The sequence below is a fragment of the Fukomys damarensis genome, unplaced genomic scaffold (assembly GCF_012274545.1).
Source record: "Fukomys damarensis isolate Sample0158 unplaced genomic scaffold, DMR_v1.0_HiC HiC_scaffold_19, whole genome shotgun sequence".
Taxonomy (NCBI): Eukaryota; Metazoa; Chordata; class Mammalia; order Rodentia; family Bathyergidae; genus Fukomys; species Fukomys damarensis.
In genome coordinates this window covers 4,108,781-4,126,701 of record NW_022900931.1, presented here as the reverse complement: position 1 = coordinate 4,126,701, position 17,921 = coordinate 4,108,781, and the positions used below count along the sequence as shown (strand labels likewise).

The 17,921-nt window shown below is 58.6% G+C and overlaps 1 protein-coding gene across 1 annotated transcript; it reads right to left on the bottom strand.

Moving 5' to 3' along the window:
• Positions 1 to 6: 6 nt before the first annotated feature.
• Kiaa0930 (KIAA0930 ortholog) lies at positions 7 to 11,926 on the bottom strand. The gene is made up of 9 exons (XM_010634343.3): positions 11,513 to 11,926; positions 8,421 to 8,546; positions 8,271 to 8,348; positions 7,792 to 7,893; positions 6,748 to 6,888; positions 6,100 to 6,291; positions 3,813 to 3,975; positions 2,747 to 2,905; positions 7 to 2,421 (listed from the first exon to the last, which is right to left on the bottom strand). Exons 1-9 carry the CDS (start codon positions 11,777 to 11,779, stop codon positions 2,381 to 2,383), a joined length of 1,269 nt encoding a protein of 422 aa, XP_010632645.1. The 5' UTR covers positions 11,780 to 11,926; the 3' UTR covers positions 7 to 2,380.
• Between the last annotated feature and the right edge of the window lie 5,995 nt (positions 11,927 to 17,921).

The following is a 17,921-nucleotide window of genomic DNA, read 5'->3' as shown; positions in this document are numbered from 1 at the left end:
CTCTGCTATTTGTGTTTTAAATGATAGTCTTTTTTAAAAAAAACAAAAATGAACCTTGGCTGCTTTTATGGACAACTAGAAGTTCCAGCAAGACACTGGAAGGCAGCCTAATACCACCAAGATCATCCAAGTGCTGGAGGCAGAAAAGTCTGTAAACAAAGATACATCTGTCCCTAATCAGAATCTAGGATCATGACATTTCTTTAAGGGAAAACACAGGGCCGGGGATTTAGCTCAGTGGCGCCGCACCTGCCTTGTAAGCACCGGGTCCTGAGTTTGATCCCCGGTACTCCAAAAGCAAAACAACTTTCTTCCTAATATTCTAAAACACAGACACCTACGTTTGCTCAAAGGAAACTTCTAACTCCGATTCCCAGCGACATGAACACAGCTTTGGTCATCCCTACACTGTATAGGACACAGGCGTGGACACGGCCTTGGAGGAGCAGGAGGGCGGCAGCACCGGGAGGCTGGGCTCTAGCTCTACCTGACCTGTTCCTCTAACTTTCCCGCATGTCACGGACCATTCCAAACAGTAAACCTCAGGGTGAGAGCCAGCACTCTGAGTTATCAGCTCCTCCGAGTGTGATTTAAATTCAGTCAGAGGCTTTACAGATGCAGGGTGACCTTTAGAGCCCTGCCCCTGGGGCCTGGGGCGCAGCTCAGTGACACAGCGCTCCTCTGGCACAATCCAAGTCCGGGATTCCAACCCCAGCACAGCAAATAAATAAATAAACAGAACTCCACATCTGCCCGTTTCTGTGACCTGCAAAGCGCCTTCACGTGTGCCCGCAGTTGGTTCTCAGCTACCCCACCTTCCACGGGCCCAGCCAGGAGGGCCTGGCCCAGGGGCACCAGGGGAGGGGCCTCCTAGAGCTCTCCCCCTCCGCCACGGGGAGGCCCCTCCCAAGCTAAGCAGCTGTCACTGGCCAGAATGACCAGGGAAAACATCCCTAACATATGGGTCTTTCAGCCACAAACAAGGGAAGGGCACTGGGCACTCTGGAGGTCCATCTGGGATGACTGCGGCCCTAAGACACTGGCAAGCACGCGCCCCGGGGAGGCGATTAGCTGGGTGAGGCTGTGCGGATGTGAGATCCTGCTCACCGAGGAGCAGCCCAGTGAAGGGAACGACGCACGATCACACCCTGACTGGCCGTGCGCTCGAATCCTGGAGATGTCAGTGAGGTAGGTGGTATCGGCCCCATTTTACAGGTGGGCAAACTGAGGCAGAATGAAATGCAATAGCTCGCTTTTAATAACAACATACAAAATCTAGAGAAAGCCCCAAAGTAGTCCCTGTCCCCGGAGCCCAAGGAAGAGAGACAGATGGGAGAACAGCTCCTGCTCTCTCCTGCCAAAAAGAGGTCTCTGCCCAGGTACTCAGAGCCTCCGGGGGGCTGAGGGCCTCGCCAGAACAGTAACAGAGTGGCAGCTTCCGGTGGACTCCCAGGCAGGCCAAGGAGGCTCCGGGCGCTGGGGAGAGACCAGCCCACAGCTGCGCACGCAGGGCTTGCCCGGGGCAGATGGCACACTGGCTGCAGGAAACCGGACAAGGGGACAGTGCCAGGCCCTCCCACCCTAGAAGACGCCGTCTGCCTGGAGCCCCAAGGGGGATGCCAACCCCGGCCCATCAGATACCCTGGCTACCGAGCCCTCCCACCTCCCTCAGGACCCGAGTTCTGCAGGTCTCTCCAGCCGCTGGGCAGGAGGCTGTGTGTTGGCGGTGTTCTTTGGCTGGAAGCAAAGGCCATTCTGGGGGTGAGGGGTGGGGACTGTTTGCTCAGCTCGGGAATGTTCTGGAACTGGGCATGGGGTGAGGTATTCCCAGCCCAGGGCAAAGCCGCTGATTAGGTCATGTCCTCATCTCCCCACCGGAACCCACTGTGTCAAAGTGTGACAAGGGGAAGATGGGTCGGGACAGATGCTGAAGTTCAAGGGTACAGTCACAGAACCTTCCAGGGGCCTCGCAAGGAAGGCTGGTCAGTGAGACTCATGGAGGGCCTGGCTGGCTGGCGCCCGCCTGCTATGTGTCTGGTTGGGACGTGGCCTGTGGCCAAGCTCAATCTGGACCTGGCTGTCCTTGCGCTGTCAGTGGCCCCCTGGCGACCCTGGTCCTCTCTGGGTGCAGAGGGTGCTCCGGAGATGGGCAGGGGGTAAGGGTGAGGATGCAGGGCAGGAGCAGAGCCAGCAGGGGAGGAGGACGAGGCACTTCAGTTTGGGCTGGTGTTTGTGGATCGGCCCTGGCCCCGGAGTCCAGCGGCCCTGCCTGGCTGCAGCCCTGGCACTGGTTGTCACAGAAGACCCCGGGCGGTGACAGGTAGGCACTTGGCAGCAGTCCCCGGGCCTCAGGGCCAGGGCTCCATGTGGCTCCGCCACGCTAGGTCATCAGGATGGGCTTCTGCCGTACCTCCAGGATGTCTAGGGCAGGACAGAAGCACACGACAGTAAGGCTCACCACCAGGCACCGTGGCCACCTAGCTCCTCTGTCGGTAGGAACCACCACACACGTTGGTCACATGTGGCCTCCAGGCCACAGGACCACAGGCACCAGGACAGAGCCAGCAGGGCCGCTAGAAGCCCTGGCCATCAGGGCTGCAGGTCTAGGTCAGCAAGGTGGCAACACCTGGGAACACGGCTGCTCGGGCCAGTGGGGTAACTACAGCCTCAGGTGACCCCCACGTGGAAACCTGGGGCACAGTGCCCGCTGATGCCCGGGTCCTGCCCGTCTCCTGCATCGCATTACCTGTTAGTATCCGATGCAGCGGCAAAGTGACGTAGGTCAAGTGTGCATAGAGAAGGAAGTTTCCGTCAGCTCTGTTCAGCTTCAGCCAGGACCCGACCAGGGATCTGCCCGTGCCAGACAAGGACCGGGAGCGCAGGTTGGTGGCATTGTGCAAGTCAGCTGGAGGGGAGAAGGCAATCAGGGCCTGGACGGTGGGGGCACCTGCACTCCAGCTGGCACCACTGTGGCCTCAGGCTAGGTGGACCTTATGAAGGGCCCTGTCCCTCCCTGTGCCGTCACTGGAGCCTGGCTCTGCCCGCTTCGGGCATCAGGGTTTCAAGACTGGGGTGGCCCTTCCCTGTCACCCAATCCTGTGGTCCTGTGAGGGTGGCAGCCTGTGGTGGCCACCAGCGCTTTGCTACTGAGCTGGAAATGAGCCTCGGGGTGGGGTCCGGGGTCACCCAAGAGCAGGTGGAGGCCATACCCCGGCCACCCCTCCCCCAGGCTAAGGTGGGCTGGTGCTCAGTCCATACTGTGGCAAAGCCCGTGCATTTCTGTGCACCCTGCAAATCTGCAGGGAGCCCGCTCAGCCCTAGTCTGTCCCAAGGACAAGAACGACGCCCAGACCTCACCAGCAGCCCTCCCAGAACCTCCCTATCTGTGCAACTTTCTCTACGCACTGCCAGGTGCCTGGTCCCCCCAATGGATTCCTGGGCCCCAAAGACTGAGCGGACACCCGACTTCTAGTTACACAACTCACAGGCAGTGGACTGACCACTGAGGACAGGGCAGGGGCCAGTGGGAGGACATGTGTGTCCTCAGAGATCAAGGCCTGCTGAGAAACACCGGGATGAAGGTTCCCGTGTGGAAGCGCACAGACCCCGAGCGGAAGAGAAGGGAGCAGTGCACACGGGCGGCGCAGCACTCAGGCAGAGGCTGGCCTGGGGCACAGGAGCCCTCGGCAGCAGGGTGTCTGTCTGTCTGTCCGTCCCTGGCTCCTGCCACATGGCACCATGCGGTAGACACTGGAGAACAAAGGGACGCATGCACGGAGGAGCCATTAGTCCGGCAACAGGGGCCCAGGCACCTCCGCGCTCGTCCTCCCGGAAGAACTCCTCGCTGTCATTGGCCGAGTGCGACTTCTTCATCTCCGCGATGCGGTTTCGGGGCACCTTCCTCTGGAGGGAAGGGGAGAAGAAGGCGGGCCGGTTGTTCCGCTCAGGCGTCGGGGGTGTGCTGAAGGAGGTCACCTGGGGACAAGGGGCCCAGTCACAGAGCTGCTCAGAAAACACCTTGCACGGGCAAGAGGAGGGTGGGCCCGGCCGGAAGAGCGCTTGCTGCCACCTGGCACATGGCAGGGCTCCTGCAGGCCACCCAGGTGGGGACGCTGCACATACAGGACCTTGAGCTGCTGTGGGGCTGGAGCTGGGGCTGTGCAGCCACACCCTGAGCAGGAGGAAGGGAAGGGGAGCGACGGCCGCGGCTGCTTTGGGTCTCGGTCCAGCAGGACAGGCCTGCACAGCTCCCGGCTCCTGCACACCCACCTTCTCGCTCCCCGCACCCACTGGTGAGAAGCACTACAGCTACAGTGAGCTCTGCCTCTTCTCCTCCCTTCTCCAACACGCTCCACACCCACGCAGGACAGATGAGCACAGGATACTGGTCCCTGCCCTCAAGGAGCTCACAGTCTGCTGGGCACAGGACTCAAAGTGACAACCATGGACAGCATGCTGGCACTGAGACAGAAAGGGAAGCACAAGACGAGGGACAGCCTGGGAACTCAGGGTAAGCTTCCTGGAAGAGGTGCTGCTCAAGCCGGGTCTTGAAGGACGAGTAGGAGTTCGCCAGGTGAAGAAGGGGGGGAAGGGCGTTCCAAGCACAGGGAACTTGGCCCATCTCCTCCCTCCTCCCCACGCAAACAAGAATCAGAGCAGCAAGATGAGCTGGGCTGAGACTTCGGGAGCCCCATCGGCCTCCTTGTCACAGCTCCGACATCCACCAGAGTCCCCGGCGGCTGCTGGGCTCCAGACGGTGCTCCCAAAAGCCAGGGAAGGTTTTAAAAGATAAGAAAAACAGACACCAGAAACCGCAATACACACAGTCTGCATTGGTCATGCACAGGTTACAAGTGACCCCTGGGGACGGGAGGACAGCAGCAGGGTGCACACAGGAGACAGTGCTGGGGCTCTGGCCTGTGGCTCCACTGTGACCCCAGCCGCTCCTCCCACAGCCCCATGGCCCCTCAAGGCCACTCTCACTTGGCAGGTGGAGAAAGCAAGGCCGGACACCCAGCAAACCCGATCGCCAGATGCAGCCTGGCTCTGTCTGGCGCAGGGCCCAGGCCGCATCTTCACCAGAACCAACGTATACCTTGGGGGAGCGATTTAGGGTTAGGGAGAAGACCAAGGCCTGTGTCTCACAATAATAAAGCACAGATGGGATTCTCACCCATCTTCAAAATAAATAAATACATAAATAACTAAATAATAAAAAAATAGCACTTCTCAGTTTTGTTTGGCTTAGAAAATGCACTGACTGCAGAAGATACCAAAACACAACAGAAGTACACAGAAGACCCCAGGGCGAGGTGCAGTTTAAGGCCTTTAGAATAGGTGCCCCTCCTGTCAGGCACCTGTCACAGCCTGGCATTTGCACCCCCAGCCAACAGCAGCAAGCAGTAGCCCCAGGTTGCTATGGGGAGTACTGCTGAGGCCCAAGCCCCACGCCAAGGCCAGGCCTGAGCAGCACCAGGGACCCCCACACCTTGGGAGTAAGAGCAGCAGAGCCAGGACCCCAGGCCAGTGTCTTCGGGACAACGGCCAGGCAGGCTGTGCCCCAGGGGCCCAGGCGAGGTGGCCCTTGTCCTGGGATGCTCACACTGACCTGTCTACTTCAGGGCCTACGGCACTGAGCTCTCCAGCCTGGGCCCTAGTGCCTGCACCACTGGGGCCACAGTGGCTGATGGGCACCGCTGTCCCTCAGGCTCCACACCCAGCCGTGGTGCATGACCAGGCAGTAGCTTGGGTTTCTGGGCAGGGTACAGGACTCTCATGCCACCCACAGGGACCCGCTAACAGGGCCAGCACCCTGCAGACTCACAGGTTGTGGCCCCTATGAGCTCTGCCCAGCCTCGTGGGAGAGGGAGGCCACCTCTTCCCTGCCCATCGAGCTCACTGGGGGCTCCTGAGGCCCCCCAGGCAGGCACCCAGGTCCCAGTCTGTCTCTTCTGTCTCAAGAAGGCACAATGATCACCAGCCACTGTGTGACCTTGGGCAAGGCTGCGCCCTCTCTGAGTCTCAGCCTCCTCCTCAGCATGGGAGCTGGGGATGAGGGGGACGGCGGGCAGCAGCCCCTCCCCAGCACACGGCCCTTACCCGCTCGTGCATGGGCGAGGCCGGGCTGGAGTCCTCAGTGCCGCAGGGGGAGGTGTCCCCGGTGGACACACGGCTGACAGCCATCTCGGCATGGCCCTTGCCCTGGGGCCCCTTCATGCGCACGAATTCCATGTTGTTGTACTTGTAGAAGCCAAACGACATCTTCTGGGCCATGCGTGCGGCCACGCTCACCTGTGGTGGACAGGACGCAGCCTGAGTGCGCGCAGTGGGGAAGCCCTGAGGGCACCGAGAAGGGGGTCTGGTGCCTGCTGACGTGGTCTCACCACCCTGAGGACCCAGCCACAGCACTGCTACCCGCTGTCCCAGGACGGCACCCACTGCAGGAGCGACCCGTCCACCCAGCTGTCCCTCTCCAGTAACAGAGAGCAAGGAGGGGTTCACAGTGGGGCAGGGCTGCTATCACCCCAGCTGTCACCCCAGGGACGGCAGAGGAGGGACACCCCCTGCCCTCACTCCCCACAGAAGCAGGTGGCTGGGGCACTGTGAAGCCCAAACACAGGCCAACCCTAGGGCTCCAGGAGCAGCCAGACGGACAAAGGTCCCTGAGGTGGGGCGGTGCCGGTGCAGGACTGGAGTCTCCCTGCGGAGGATGGGGACAGGACACGGTGCAGCCTGGCCTGCACTCACTCGGTTATCATACACCTTCTTGAGCGCCTCATAGCGGATGGAGCCCTGGAAGATGACTCCCTGGAACGTGTTGGTTTTGTCGCTGGCCACCAGCTCCACACAGACCATCTCTCCTTCTCCCACGGTCATGTCACTGAACACCTGAGGGCACAGAGCAGTGAGGCCGGGCCACTCGTCCACAGCCCCTGACCATCCGGGAGTCCCAGGTGCTCCACACGAAGCAGCCCTGCTTTGGACGGGTAGCGCAGGGCCTGGGCCACCACAGGTCCTTGCGCTGCTGAGCTGGACAGTCACGGGGCTGCGAGACCAATCGGGCACCTCACCAGCTGGAGAGCCCAGCCCTGTCCACCTCACCCCGACCCCCAGTCAAAAGCCCAGAGGCACTGACAGAGACCCCTCCTCAGAGGACAAGTGCGGGTCCCAGGTGCTCCAGACAGGCCACATCCTGCCAGTTTCTGAGTTGCTGCCCTCAGGGCTGGCGCACTTCAGGGTCATAGTCCATCACCTCGGGCCTCGGTGCTCCAAGGACCCCCAGAGACGGGGGTGGGGTGGGAAGGAGGGACTGCCTGCTGTCTTGGGGGTACTCGCAGGCCCAAGGCCTCGCCAAAGGAGGGCCTCAGGTGAGTGGGATCAGCTGCTTCCTCCAGGCACCCCTCCTGGCCCCACTCTCCCTGCCTTAGAACAGACTTCACTTCCGCCTGACACCTTAGGGCTCTGAGTGGTGCAGGCGTGGGTGCCCTGTAGACAGTTCCGTGGCAATGAATGGTGAGAGTTTCCACCACACTCTCCCACTCAGGAGTTTTGCATCCTCGGCCCCACGGGTACAGAAGATGGACAGTTGTAGCAGTCATGTCCAAATGAGGAAACTGAGGCTCAGAGCTGGGAGAACTCACTTGCCCCCAGTCAAATAATGGGAAGGGAGGCCACACTGGCAGGTGTCCAGACCTTTCCCCACTCCAAGCTGCCCAACGCCTCCTACAGAAGGTCTTTGTCCTCAAACCCCCCAAAAAGCTGAGGGGAGAGCAGCCAGGCCAGGCAGCTCACCTCCTCAAAGCTGTCAATCATGAAGAAGATGTTAGGGTAACTCATCTTGGATTCCTCCCCTTTGCTGTCCATGGGATGCTTACTGGGGGACGCAAACACTTGCTAAAAGAAAACAACAATAAAATATTTCTGTAGTGCCGAGTGGGGATGGAACCCAGGGCCACACCCATGCTAGGCAAATGCTCTACCACTGAGCTGCACCCCGGCCCAGGAAGGCAGATTTTAAGGGCCGAGAGAGACCCCACCCTGCAGGAGGCCCAGAGCCACCCCAGGTACAGGCCACCAGGGCCATACTGCCCAGAGCCAAAGTCAGACTCGTGCGGTCCTTGCCTGAGACACAAGACCTGGGAGTGGAAGGGCGGCCCCTCCAGACCTCAGAGGCAGGGCAGCGAGGACGAGGAAGAGGAAGAGGAGTCCTCCAGCATAAGCCCGGGCAGCAGGGGACTCCCCCCGCCATGCTGCCTGCCAACCAGGCTCACCTGCGACTTCTTCTTATGGATGTGGATGTCGCCCCCGTCGGCGCGTGTGCACACGGCACAGGTCACCACATAGTCCAGCTGGAAGAGAGCACAGGGCAGTGTGCGTCAGAGCTCGTTGTCCCGGGCTGTGCCCAGCCCGCCCGCCCCTACCTTCTGCAGGATGAGGTTCAGGCACACGCTCTCCTCCCAGTCGATGTCCGGGTCGCCCAGGCCTGGCAGCTTCTTGGAGTCCCGCCGGTACACCTCTACCTCCACCTCGGGCTCAGCCTCGGGCAGCTGCGGTACAGGGCATGGGTGCGGCTCAGAACCCTGGCCCCTGGTGCTGCCTAGGCAGCCATGAAGATGGAGAAGAACCCTGTTCTTCCTCTTGCTCTGTAACTGGGAGCTGCCCCTCCTCTCTGAGCCTTGGTTTCCTCATCTGCATAAAGGACGGCAAGCACCCGGCTCTGAGGTCGTGATGACTGAAGAATGTATTTGCCACATGTCACTAATGACAATGCTGTTGTGACATCTACTGAGTACACAGTGGGCAGCAGGGGCTAGGCTAAGTGTTTTTGTAAATTTCTAGTCCTTTTGCCCTCATGGCAACCCTGGAAGGCAAGTGTCACAGCCCTGTAACAGGCGAAGAGCAAATGTATTAGTCACACACCTCAAAGGGAAGCCAGGTGTCTGGGACGCTCCAGGAAGGAGAGGTGCAGAGGAAAATGCAAAAGTAGACTTTGATGCGTCCTGTCCTGGGCTGAAGGCCAAAGGCCACCGGTGGACCTGTGCTGGGCAGTGCCTATGCACCCAGAGCAGGACTAGAATCCACATGGGGGCGCAGGAGGCCCTCCTCCCCCAGAGTGAGCAAGGGAAGTCTGACAGGAGGCATCCCTGTCACTGCCTGCAGCTGTGGCGTCCCCAGAGCCCAAGCAGAGGCCCGGGCCCATAGTCCTAGCGCTCCTCAGTCTCCCTTCATCACCCTGCTTGGCTGCTTTCCCCCAGATGCCATGCCCCTCACTTCCAAACACTATGTGCGCTGTTGGGAACAGATATTTTGTCCAGGGGAGAGGTGAAGAGAGCATGCAGAGAATCCTGGGTATTCCAACCAAGGATCCCAAGGGGTCCTGGAGCAGGGTGTGGGGGTCCGGCTCTGCCCATCCATCCTCTTCAGCTAGGCAAGGAGACCAGCTGGTTGCCGTGGTAACCGGAGAGCGGGAGGGGAGAGTGGGTGGCGGCGCAGTACTTGCCGCAGAGGCCTAGCAGTGCGCAGACGCAGCGCCCCTCCTTGCCCTGTAGGAGGCTCGGGTCCCCAGCTCACGACTCTAGCTCGCCCCCTGCAGGCGACCCCGGGCCCTGCGGCCTGATGAGTAGATAAATGCCCAGTGGGAAACGGACAAGAAGAAAAAGTGAAAATAGAAGGAAAAAATGGAAACAAAGCTTTTGCACATAGGGAGAGGAGGGGGAGTAAGATACTGTGCCGTATGCTACCCTGTCCAACCTCCTTGGCAGGTCGCTGTGACAAAAGCTATGTCACCCCTTGTATCACATGTGCCCCCTGCTGCCTCCCAAAATGCAGGGGCTGCTCAGCAGTGTCCTCAGGGGTGTCCTCAGTCCACCATGCCCAGGCTGGCCCTGTTCTTCCCCCATCACAGCCCTAGTGACCCTGGATGCCACTGTCAGGCTGTCTGTCCCTAGAGACTGGGCTCAGTGAGGACAGGGACAGGTCTGAGTCCCTTCAGGGGGAGGGGCATCCGCAGGTGTTCGGCACCCCCGGGGACTCTGCTTCCCGCTGACCTTGACATCCCCCAGGCTGCTCCTTCCCAAGGTGGGCTCCCGCTTTTGCTTGCTCTTCCACCCAGGAAGGAGCCGCCCCTGCCCATCTCTCCTGTACCTGCCACCTCTGTAGGACACAGATTCCCCTTCTCTTGCCCCTCTGACCACAGCTGTGACTTCCCCTAGACCTGAAGCTCAGGGCACCACCAAGAGGACCCTGTACACCGGCCTCCTTAGGGCCTCTGGTTGCAATAGACTTCGCCTTGGGGCAAAGACCGAAGTTTTACAAAATGGATTCTCTGCCACCTGATTCCAGCAGAGCCCTGACAGGTTAAGGTGGCTGGGGACAGAGGCTGAGGACCACAGCACGAAGACGTTCCAATGCCAGCCCTTCCTGCCAAAGGTGTACGTCTGAGGTCACATCAACCTCGACTCCCAGTGCCCATGAGGAGAAGGCCCCACTCTCCCGGGTGTCTGCCCCATGCCCCAGAGTGACGACTGGACAGGCTGGCACACAATGAATCCCAAAGCTGGTCTGAGAGCTGGTCTGCCAACTGCACATGGGGTAGGGAGAGTGAAGTGGGCAGAACTAAGGAGCTGAGGTTTGAGTTCCTAAGTCCCGTTACCATCAGCAGGGCCTCCCTACCTTCCCTGGTCCTACTCCCTCCCCTCCCTCAGCTCCCTGACCACAACCATCAGCCATGTCTTCCACTGCACCTTCCCACGCCAGCAGGAGGTCATCAATGTCCCCACCAGGGCAGCAGGCTTGTCCCTTGCAGCAGGCTTACTCTGCATGTGTTCGGTCTGCAGCACAGGCCACAGCCAGACAATACTCCCAGCACTTGGTGCAGGGCCCCCGGACAGGCTCTGGGCTTGGTGCCAAGCAGGCTGAGATCTAAACCTGTTCCACTTTTTGTTTTTAAAGGAACACAAAGCATTTCCGTGTTTGGCACATGAGATGCTTAAACACTGTGCAAAGTTCTACAACTTCTGAAAACAGAGAAGGGAATGTGCACAGTGTCTCGACTCCTGCAGCCGCTGTGGTGAGGCGCTGTATCTGGGAGCCCCGGGTTCCCCATCGAGCTGCCCCTGCCAAGTGCTGGGAGTCCACCGGGAGGGGAGCACAGAGCCAATCGCCGGCCCAGTCTGAGTAAGGCAACACCGCTGTCCCCCCACCAGCACCACGCCATCCCTGTCTGGCAGGGCCACCCTCCCACCGCCCGGGGCAACCCCTGTGCTACACGTAGCTTTCCCTGCACTGGCTGCTTCCTCACGGCCACAATGGTGCTAAGTCTCTGCCCCCTAGGCCCCAGGACGGTGAGTAATGGTGCACACAGCCAGTGTGCCCGGAATAGCCCCAAACTAGGCAATGCGTACTCAGAGCTTGGACGGGGCAGGGGCTCAGTAAATACTGTGTGCCGTTCCGACACGCAGGGCTTTGGGGAAGGACCTGCAGACCTGGGGTGCTGGGCACGGGGGGCACCCACCTTCCTCGCGTCCACGCTGCTCTCACTGCCTGAGTAGGCCAGCTTCCGGCGAACATAGAACAGCATGTCGTCCTGCCGGGGGGCCCATTTCTCCATGAAGTAGGTGGAGAACATCCAAGTCCAGAAGACGATGCGGTCATCCTTGAGGCAGCCTGCAGGAGGAGGCGGAGAGGTCCGCCACCCTGAGCAAGCCCTGCCCTGCCCCCTGCATTCTGGGTCAGAATCCCACAGGGCCTGGAGCCACGCTGCCCCCCTCCCCCGGGGCATCTATGGAGGTGGGGATGCCTCCCAGGAGCCCCAGTCCTCCACCCAGCGGCAGCCAGAGGGCCAGCTCCCGCCTGGGCATGAATCAGCAGCTTAGGTAGAAAGGAAAACCTGAGCTGCCCGTCACTGGCGGTCTGGGCCAGAGCAGGGGGCGGGAACCACCCAGCAGCAGACTTCCCCGCCCCAGAGGCTCCCGGGGCTGCAGCAGTTCCCAAGGAGAATCCCACTTAAAGGAACAGCGCCCTGCATCAGCGGGCTCAGCGGCAGGGAGGATCCCTGAGAAGTCACTCCAGCCCCTCGCTATCCTTGCTCCTGGAGCAGAATTCTTACGATAGATACTTGTGATCTTTTCCTGCACAAGAAAAAGCCCACAGGCTTTGGTAGGAAAAATCTAGGTCTCCATTCCTCCTCTGCCGCTTCATTATGTGACAAGTGACAGGAGGACAGGCAGCTTGGCCTCCGTCAGCCACAGGTTCTTTTCGGGTTAATGCAGGTTAACTGTGATCATGGTGGAGGAAGATCCTGTGTCACACAGAGGGACAGAGCCAACGTGATTCCAGCAACTCAGTGTGCTAAACTGTTGTCAGGTCTCCTTTCCCCGGTTAACATCGAACACTGGGATCCAGTCCTGGGGGGAATCAGCCTTCACTTAGACATGGGGAAACCGAGGGCCAGCTGGGTGCAGAGCCCACAGTGTCCTCACAGGCACTTAGTGGCCCAACCAGGAATTGCCCATCCACTCTGCCTAGGGTCGGTCACTGGGCTGAGTCGCACAGAAAGCCAAGCCACACCACTGATCTCACAGCCAGGACCTGGCCCAGCCCCTGCCCTGGCCTGCTTTCTGCTCGGCAGGGCACAGCCCACCCACTCCCACACCTGGCCTGGCCTCAGAGTGGCAGGAGGAAAGGCGGAGGCAGCTTGCATGAGGATGGCCTTGCTGCAGCTCCCAGTCCACACCACTACAGACACCCCAAAAACCAGGCAGGGGCACCTCGGCTAGCCCTGGTGAAATGCCAACTCTCTTTTAACATCATACCTCTCTCTCAGAGTCCAAAAGAAAGCTTTCAGATTAAGACATGCAAAGGGGGTGCACGCTGACTGCCTCCTGGTCCCCTGCTGGGCCTGACAAGTGGGGGTCCTGACTCAAATGCCACCCCTCTGGGGGAGGCTCTGCCCCCAACAAGTCACCTGCTAGCAGCTGCAGGACACCCAGGCGATAGTGATGTTAACAAGAACAATGAACACCGACCATACGGTTGGGAAGAGCTCTGTGCAGACTGTTTCAGGGAATTCTCACCATCCTTCTACTATCACTGGTCTCACCAACAGGCCAGAGAACACACCCAAGTTCACAGCACAGCACCGGGGACTGAGGAAGTACTCCGATCCGCCAGGAGCCATACTTGGGCCTTGGAAAGGACTCGCTGTATCCAGCAAGCAACAGGCTGCAGTGAAGGAAGCAGATGGTGACCGCACTCCTGGCGAGCACCAGGTGGCCCTGGACTCAGTCAACAACCACAAGAGGGGACGTAAGGACCACACTGCCTGAGGGCAGTGGCTCTCCCTTAGCCTCCATGCAGGCACCCAAGGGTCCATGAAAAGCTCAGAAACGCTCTCGGCATCTCATCCTCTGCCAGGCTCGAGAGCTGGGTGGTCCAGGCAGGCTGCCTGCCAGTGTGGACTCCTCAATGGGCAGCAAGGCACATACAAGGGTCCTGGAGCCACACCCAGAGGCCGACAGGCCACGAGTGCACTGCACAGCCCCACACTGGCCCTACTCCTAGGTGCTCCGGTAGCTCAGTGACACTCAGAAGGTCCAACAGGCGCCACTCCTGCCACCACCCCTCCTAGCCCCACCACGCAGGACGGTCTCCACTCCTACTCCAGTTGCCCAGGCCTCACCTTGCAGCCAGAAGGTGTTCCTTTAAAAGCTCCTTTCCTGACCCTGCTCCCCATTACAGCCTTTCCATGGAATTCAGACTAAAACTCGAGGTCCTTACCTTGTGCCCCTGCACACAACCTGGCGCAGCAAGCTCCATGCCCTCCATGGCCACCCCGTCCCATCACAGCCCTCATTACCATGAGGTGTTTTCACACCCATGTCCTACCCGTCCCCCACTACATGAAGGTGTCTCCCAGGGAGGGACTTGGTCTTGGTCACCATTAGATCCCAGGGCCCAGATCGGTGCCAGGCACAAAGCACTGACCAACACAGGCTGAGTAAATGGACTGCCCCAACCTAACAGTAAACAAGGCAGGGCCAGCCAGGACCACCGCCAGGCCTGGGCTCACCCCTCAGCTGGCCATAGGCCGCGGTCCACTTCTGTGCCCTGCTCCTCCAGCCCTGCTTGACATCCCTCTCAGACTCAAAGCAGAAAACTTCCCTGGGCTGCAAGAGAGACAGAGCACCCTCAGACTCACCCCAGCCACAGCTGCCACTGTGCACCAACGCACAGGACAGCCAGCGCCACCAGACTGCAAGAATGCCGTGCAGACATTGTCAGTGCTCCTGCAGTACCAGCAGGGTAGACCCAGCAGGAGGAAACCCACAGTGTACCAGGGAAACACACACACGCACACACCCTTCACCCAACCTGAGGGAAGACCCTACACGAGTGGGGGAGGTGCCAGGGCAGGAAGAACTGCTGCAGCAACCCTGAACGGTGGCACAAGTGAAAGGAGACATCCCACTCCTAGGACAATCAACATTTGAAAGCAAGAGGAATCACAATGACAGGCTGGGGTGTGGCAATGAGGAGACCAGTGGAAGGTCCACAAACGACTGACCGATGCTCCCAGTGCAGGAGGCCACATCACAGCGAGTTAGGGCCAAGATGAGCATGACCCCAACCCGGAAAAAGGTCCAGCAGGCGACACAGCAGGAAGGGAACAAGCTGGTTCACAGGGATGTGGGGAGACAGCAGCCTCACCAACAATCACCCAGGCATATTGTGAGACCTCACTGTCATTTCTAAGAAGGCAGATTTGTTCCTTAAAAAATGACCATAGGCTGGGCATGCTGGTGCACACCAGTAATCCCATCACATGGAGGCTGAGGCAGGAGGATTGCATCGAGTTCAAGGTCAGCCTGGGCTACACAGTGAACTCCAGGCCACATGAACTACAAAGCAAGATTCTGTCTCAAAAAAATAATAAATACAAATTTAAAAATGCCATTTAGGGGCCAGGGATTTAGCTCAGTGGCACCACACCCACCTGGAAAGCAAAAGGCCCTGAGTTCAATCCTGGGTACCAGGAAAAAAAAAAAAAAATTTAGGAAAACTGTCAGATTCTTATTAAGATAAACATGCTCACACCCACCTGGAAAGCAAAAGGCCCTGAGTTCAATCCTGGGTACCAGGAAAAAAAAAAAAAACATTTAGGAAAACTGTCAGATTCTTATTAAGATAAACATGTACTTCCAAACAATTTGGCCACTCTTAGGGACTCATTCAAGAGGGGTCCATAGGCACAGGGACCATTCATAAGAGCCCCAAAGTGGAAAGTAGGAGGACAGACACACGGAAGGCAGTAGACCCATTTAAAGGAATATTACTCAGCCATTAAAAACTGCCGATCCCCACAGAACCATGGGTAAATTTCAAAATCATCCCACCAAGAGGAGAGAGAGGAAGTCAGATTACAGGGCTACACTTCATGTGAACACATTCCCACCATGATTCAGGAAAGCAAAACGTAGCAACCAAAAGCAGATGCACAGCTGTCTGCAACATTCTGGGTTTGGACTGGGGAAGTGGTTTCACAGGTGCAGTCATCAAAACCCATCAACCGTACTCTCTCTGCACACACAGCTTACTTAACTACACAGCATGCCAACATGGGCAATAAAAAGTTCTGGCCGATGCAGGCAAGGGCACACTGAATGTGGATGCTCACACATGCTAGAGAACAAAAATCATGATATCCTTTGTGGAAAGCACACAAATGTTTGCCCAATTCTATGAATCTACCTAAGAGAAATAGCAAATACAAACATACAAGCCTCACACACAAAACTGTTTCCCATTTGGTTAATAAGAGCAAATCATAAAACAGCAATAATTAGGAAAAGGAAGAAGAACAGAGCACCCTCTTCTGCAGTGACTGACGTCTAACCTAAGCGAATCTGGCTACATGGACTACACCACCCCCACCTACCCCTCAGCGGCTGGCTGTGAGGGCACCGGTGTACAGTGGGTGTACTGTGCCGGGGGAGGCCGGAGGACAACCACACAAGTCACGAGGAAACCCCAGAAGTGCCACCCAAGATGCGGGGGGGGGACGCAACAGGGAACCTGCCTCTTTCTTCACTTAGCATTTTCATTAAGATTCCCATATCGGGGCAAGGCAAAGGGAAGGAGATTCAGAGATGACTGGGTCCCCACCCAGAAGCTAGGTGGGATTAGAGTGGGATTTCTGAGCCTGGCAGGCACAGGGCTCGAGGCTTTGAGGCCGGACCATGTGGCCCCGGGTCCTGACTGCTCTGACCCAGGTGGTTGATGTGTCAAGCTCTATCTGATGACTCCAAAGTTGGAGTCTCACTCCATCCACCCAGGATCAGTGGTGAGGACTGGGGAGAGACCAAGGCCCTTCTGTAAACTGTAAAGCCTCATCCCCAGGGGGCCACTGGCGTCCTGCTCTGCCGCCTGTGAGTCTCTGTGGCCCACTCAGGTGAGGTCACAGACCCCACCCTCACAGTGCCTTGGCCCTGTGATCGGGGACAGTATACATGAGCACGAGAGGGCCATGGCGCGGCCTGGGATCCCCACTGGCGCCTGATCCTGCAGGTGTGGGCCCTTTCTCCTTCCCAGGCCTGCCGGAAAGAAGAGGCCACTCCAGCAGAGTGTCCGCTCCCTGCTCCTATCTTGCTGCCCCAGGCTGGCCCAGGCTGCGGGTCCTCAGCTCCAGGCTCCAAAGGACAGCTCACGGGAGCAGGTGCGACCCTAAGCTGCACAGAGGCGCCAGAGCAGTACCACGGACAGCTCCACAGGCCCAGGCCTTCCGTCTGTCTCTGATCCCCAAGGGCAGGGATCAGCCCCTGGCCTCCTTCCCTGGTACCCAGTTCTGCGAAGTATCCAGGAACACTGAATTAGCACGTGTGCCCCACTGCTGCTGGGGAGACACAGGGCGGGGCTCCCGAAGGCCTCTGGTCACTACCTTACGGACCCCTGCTTGATGCAGACTTCTGTTTAAAGGCATCTGGCACAGTAAGCAGCCTTTCCTTAACACCCGGTGCACACACAGCCCCCGGAAGTCAGGCCTGGGGGAGCTCGCCCACAACACTCACTCACAAAGCACCTCACAGCCTCCCACCTCAGCACTGTGCTTTCAACCATTCCAAATCACCACAAAAGCACAAAAACATGAGCCACGGGCGTGAGTCAGGCTGCAGGGAGGACACAGAGTGTGGCCTTGCTCGCCCTCAGCTGGGAACCTGAGTGTCAGGTGATTCATTTTTCACCACTCTGTGAAAGTCCACCATTAGTCCACAAAAACACTATGCGCTGATTTTGGGTGACAGAAACTTTAGCGAGGAGGCAAATTCACAAAGATGGAATCTGTGAGCAATGAGGACACACCTCGCATCAGGAAAACTGGCCCTCGACAGCTCCAGGCATGGTTCTCTGTGAGTACCTGGCTTGTAAGTCTCTCCTGGGCCCTGACTCCTGGTGCTTGGGGATGAATGAGGACACAGTCGGGAGCACTGAGCCTGGCCCTCACTCTGTCCTGGGTTTGCTCCTCCCTCGGTGTAGCCCGGGCTCCCCTCTTACCCTACACACCAGGGATCTGCCAGGTGACGGCTCCTGCAGCTCAGCAGATAGCAGTGGGGACAGCACACGTGGCCCCACTGTAAGTCCTGAAGCCGTTCAGATTCTCATGGAGCTGTAGGGTGGGGATAACCTCAGATTCCACTGTCGATGTGAGACAACCAAGCCTCGGGACCAGGGTGCTCGATGGCAGACACAGGAGCTGCGTCCCACATGGCCCCCAAGCTCAGCCATGTCCCTCCTGAGACCCCACAATGCTGTGCAGAGTCGGGGCTCTTCCAGCTGCTTTATAAACGAGGTACATGCTGGGGAATAATCAGGTTTCCCCACTGTTCTGATCCCCTGGAACAGCCCCCTGCTCCCCACACTGTGGGTCA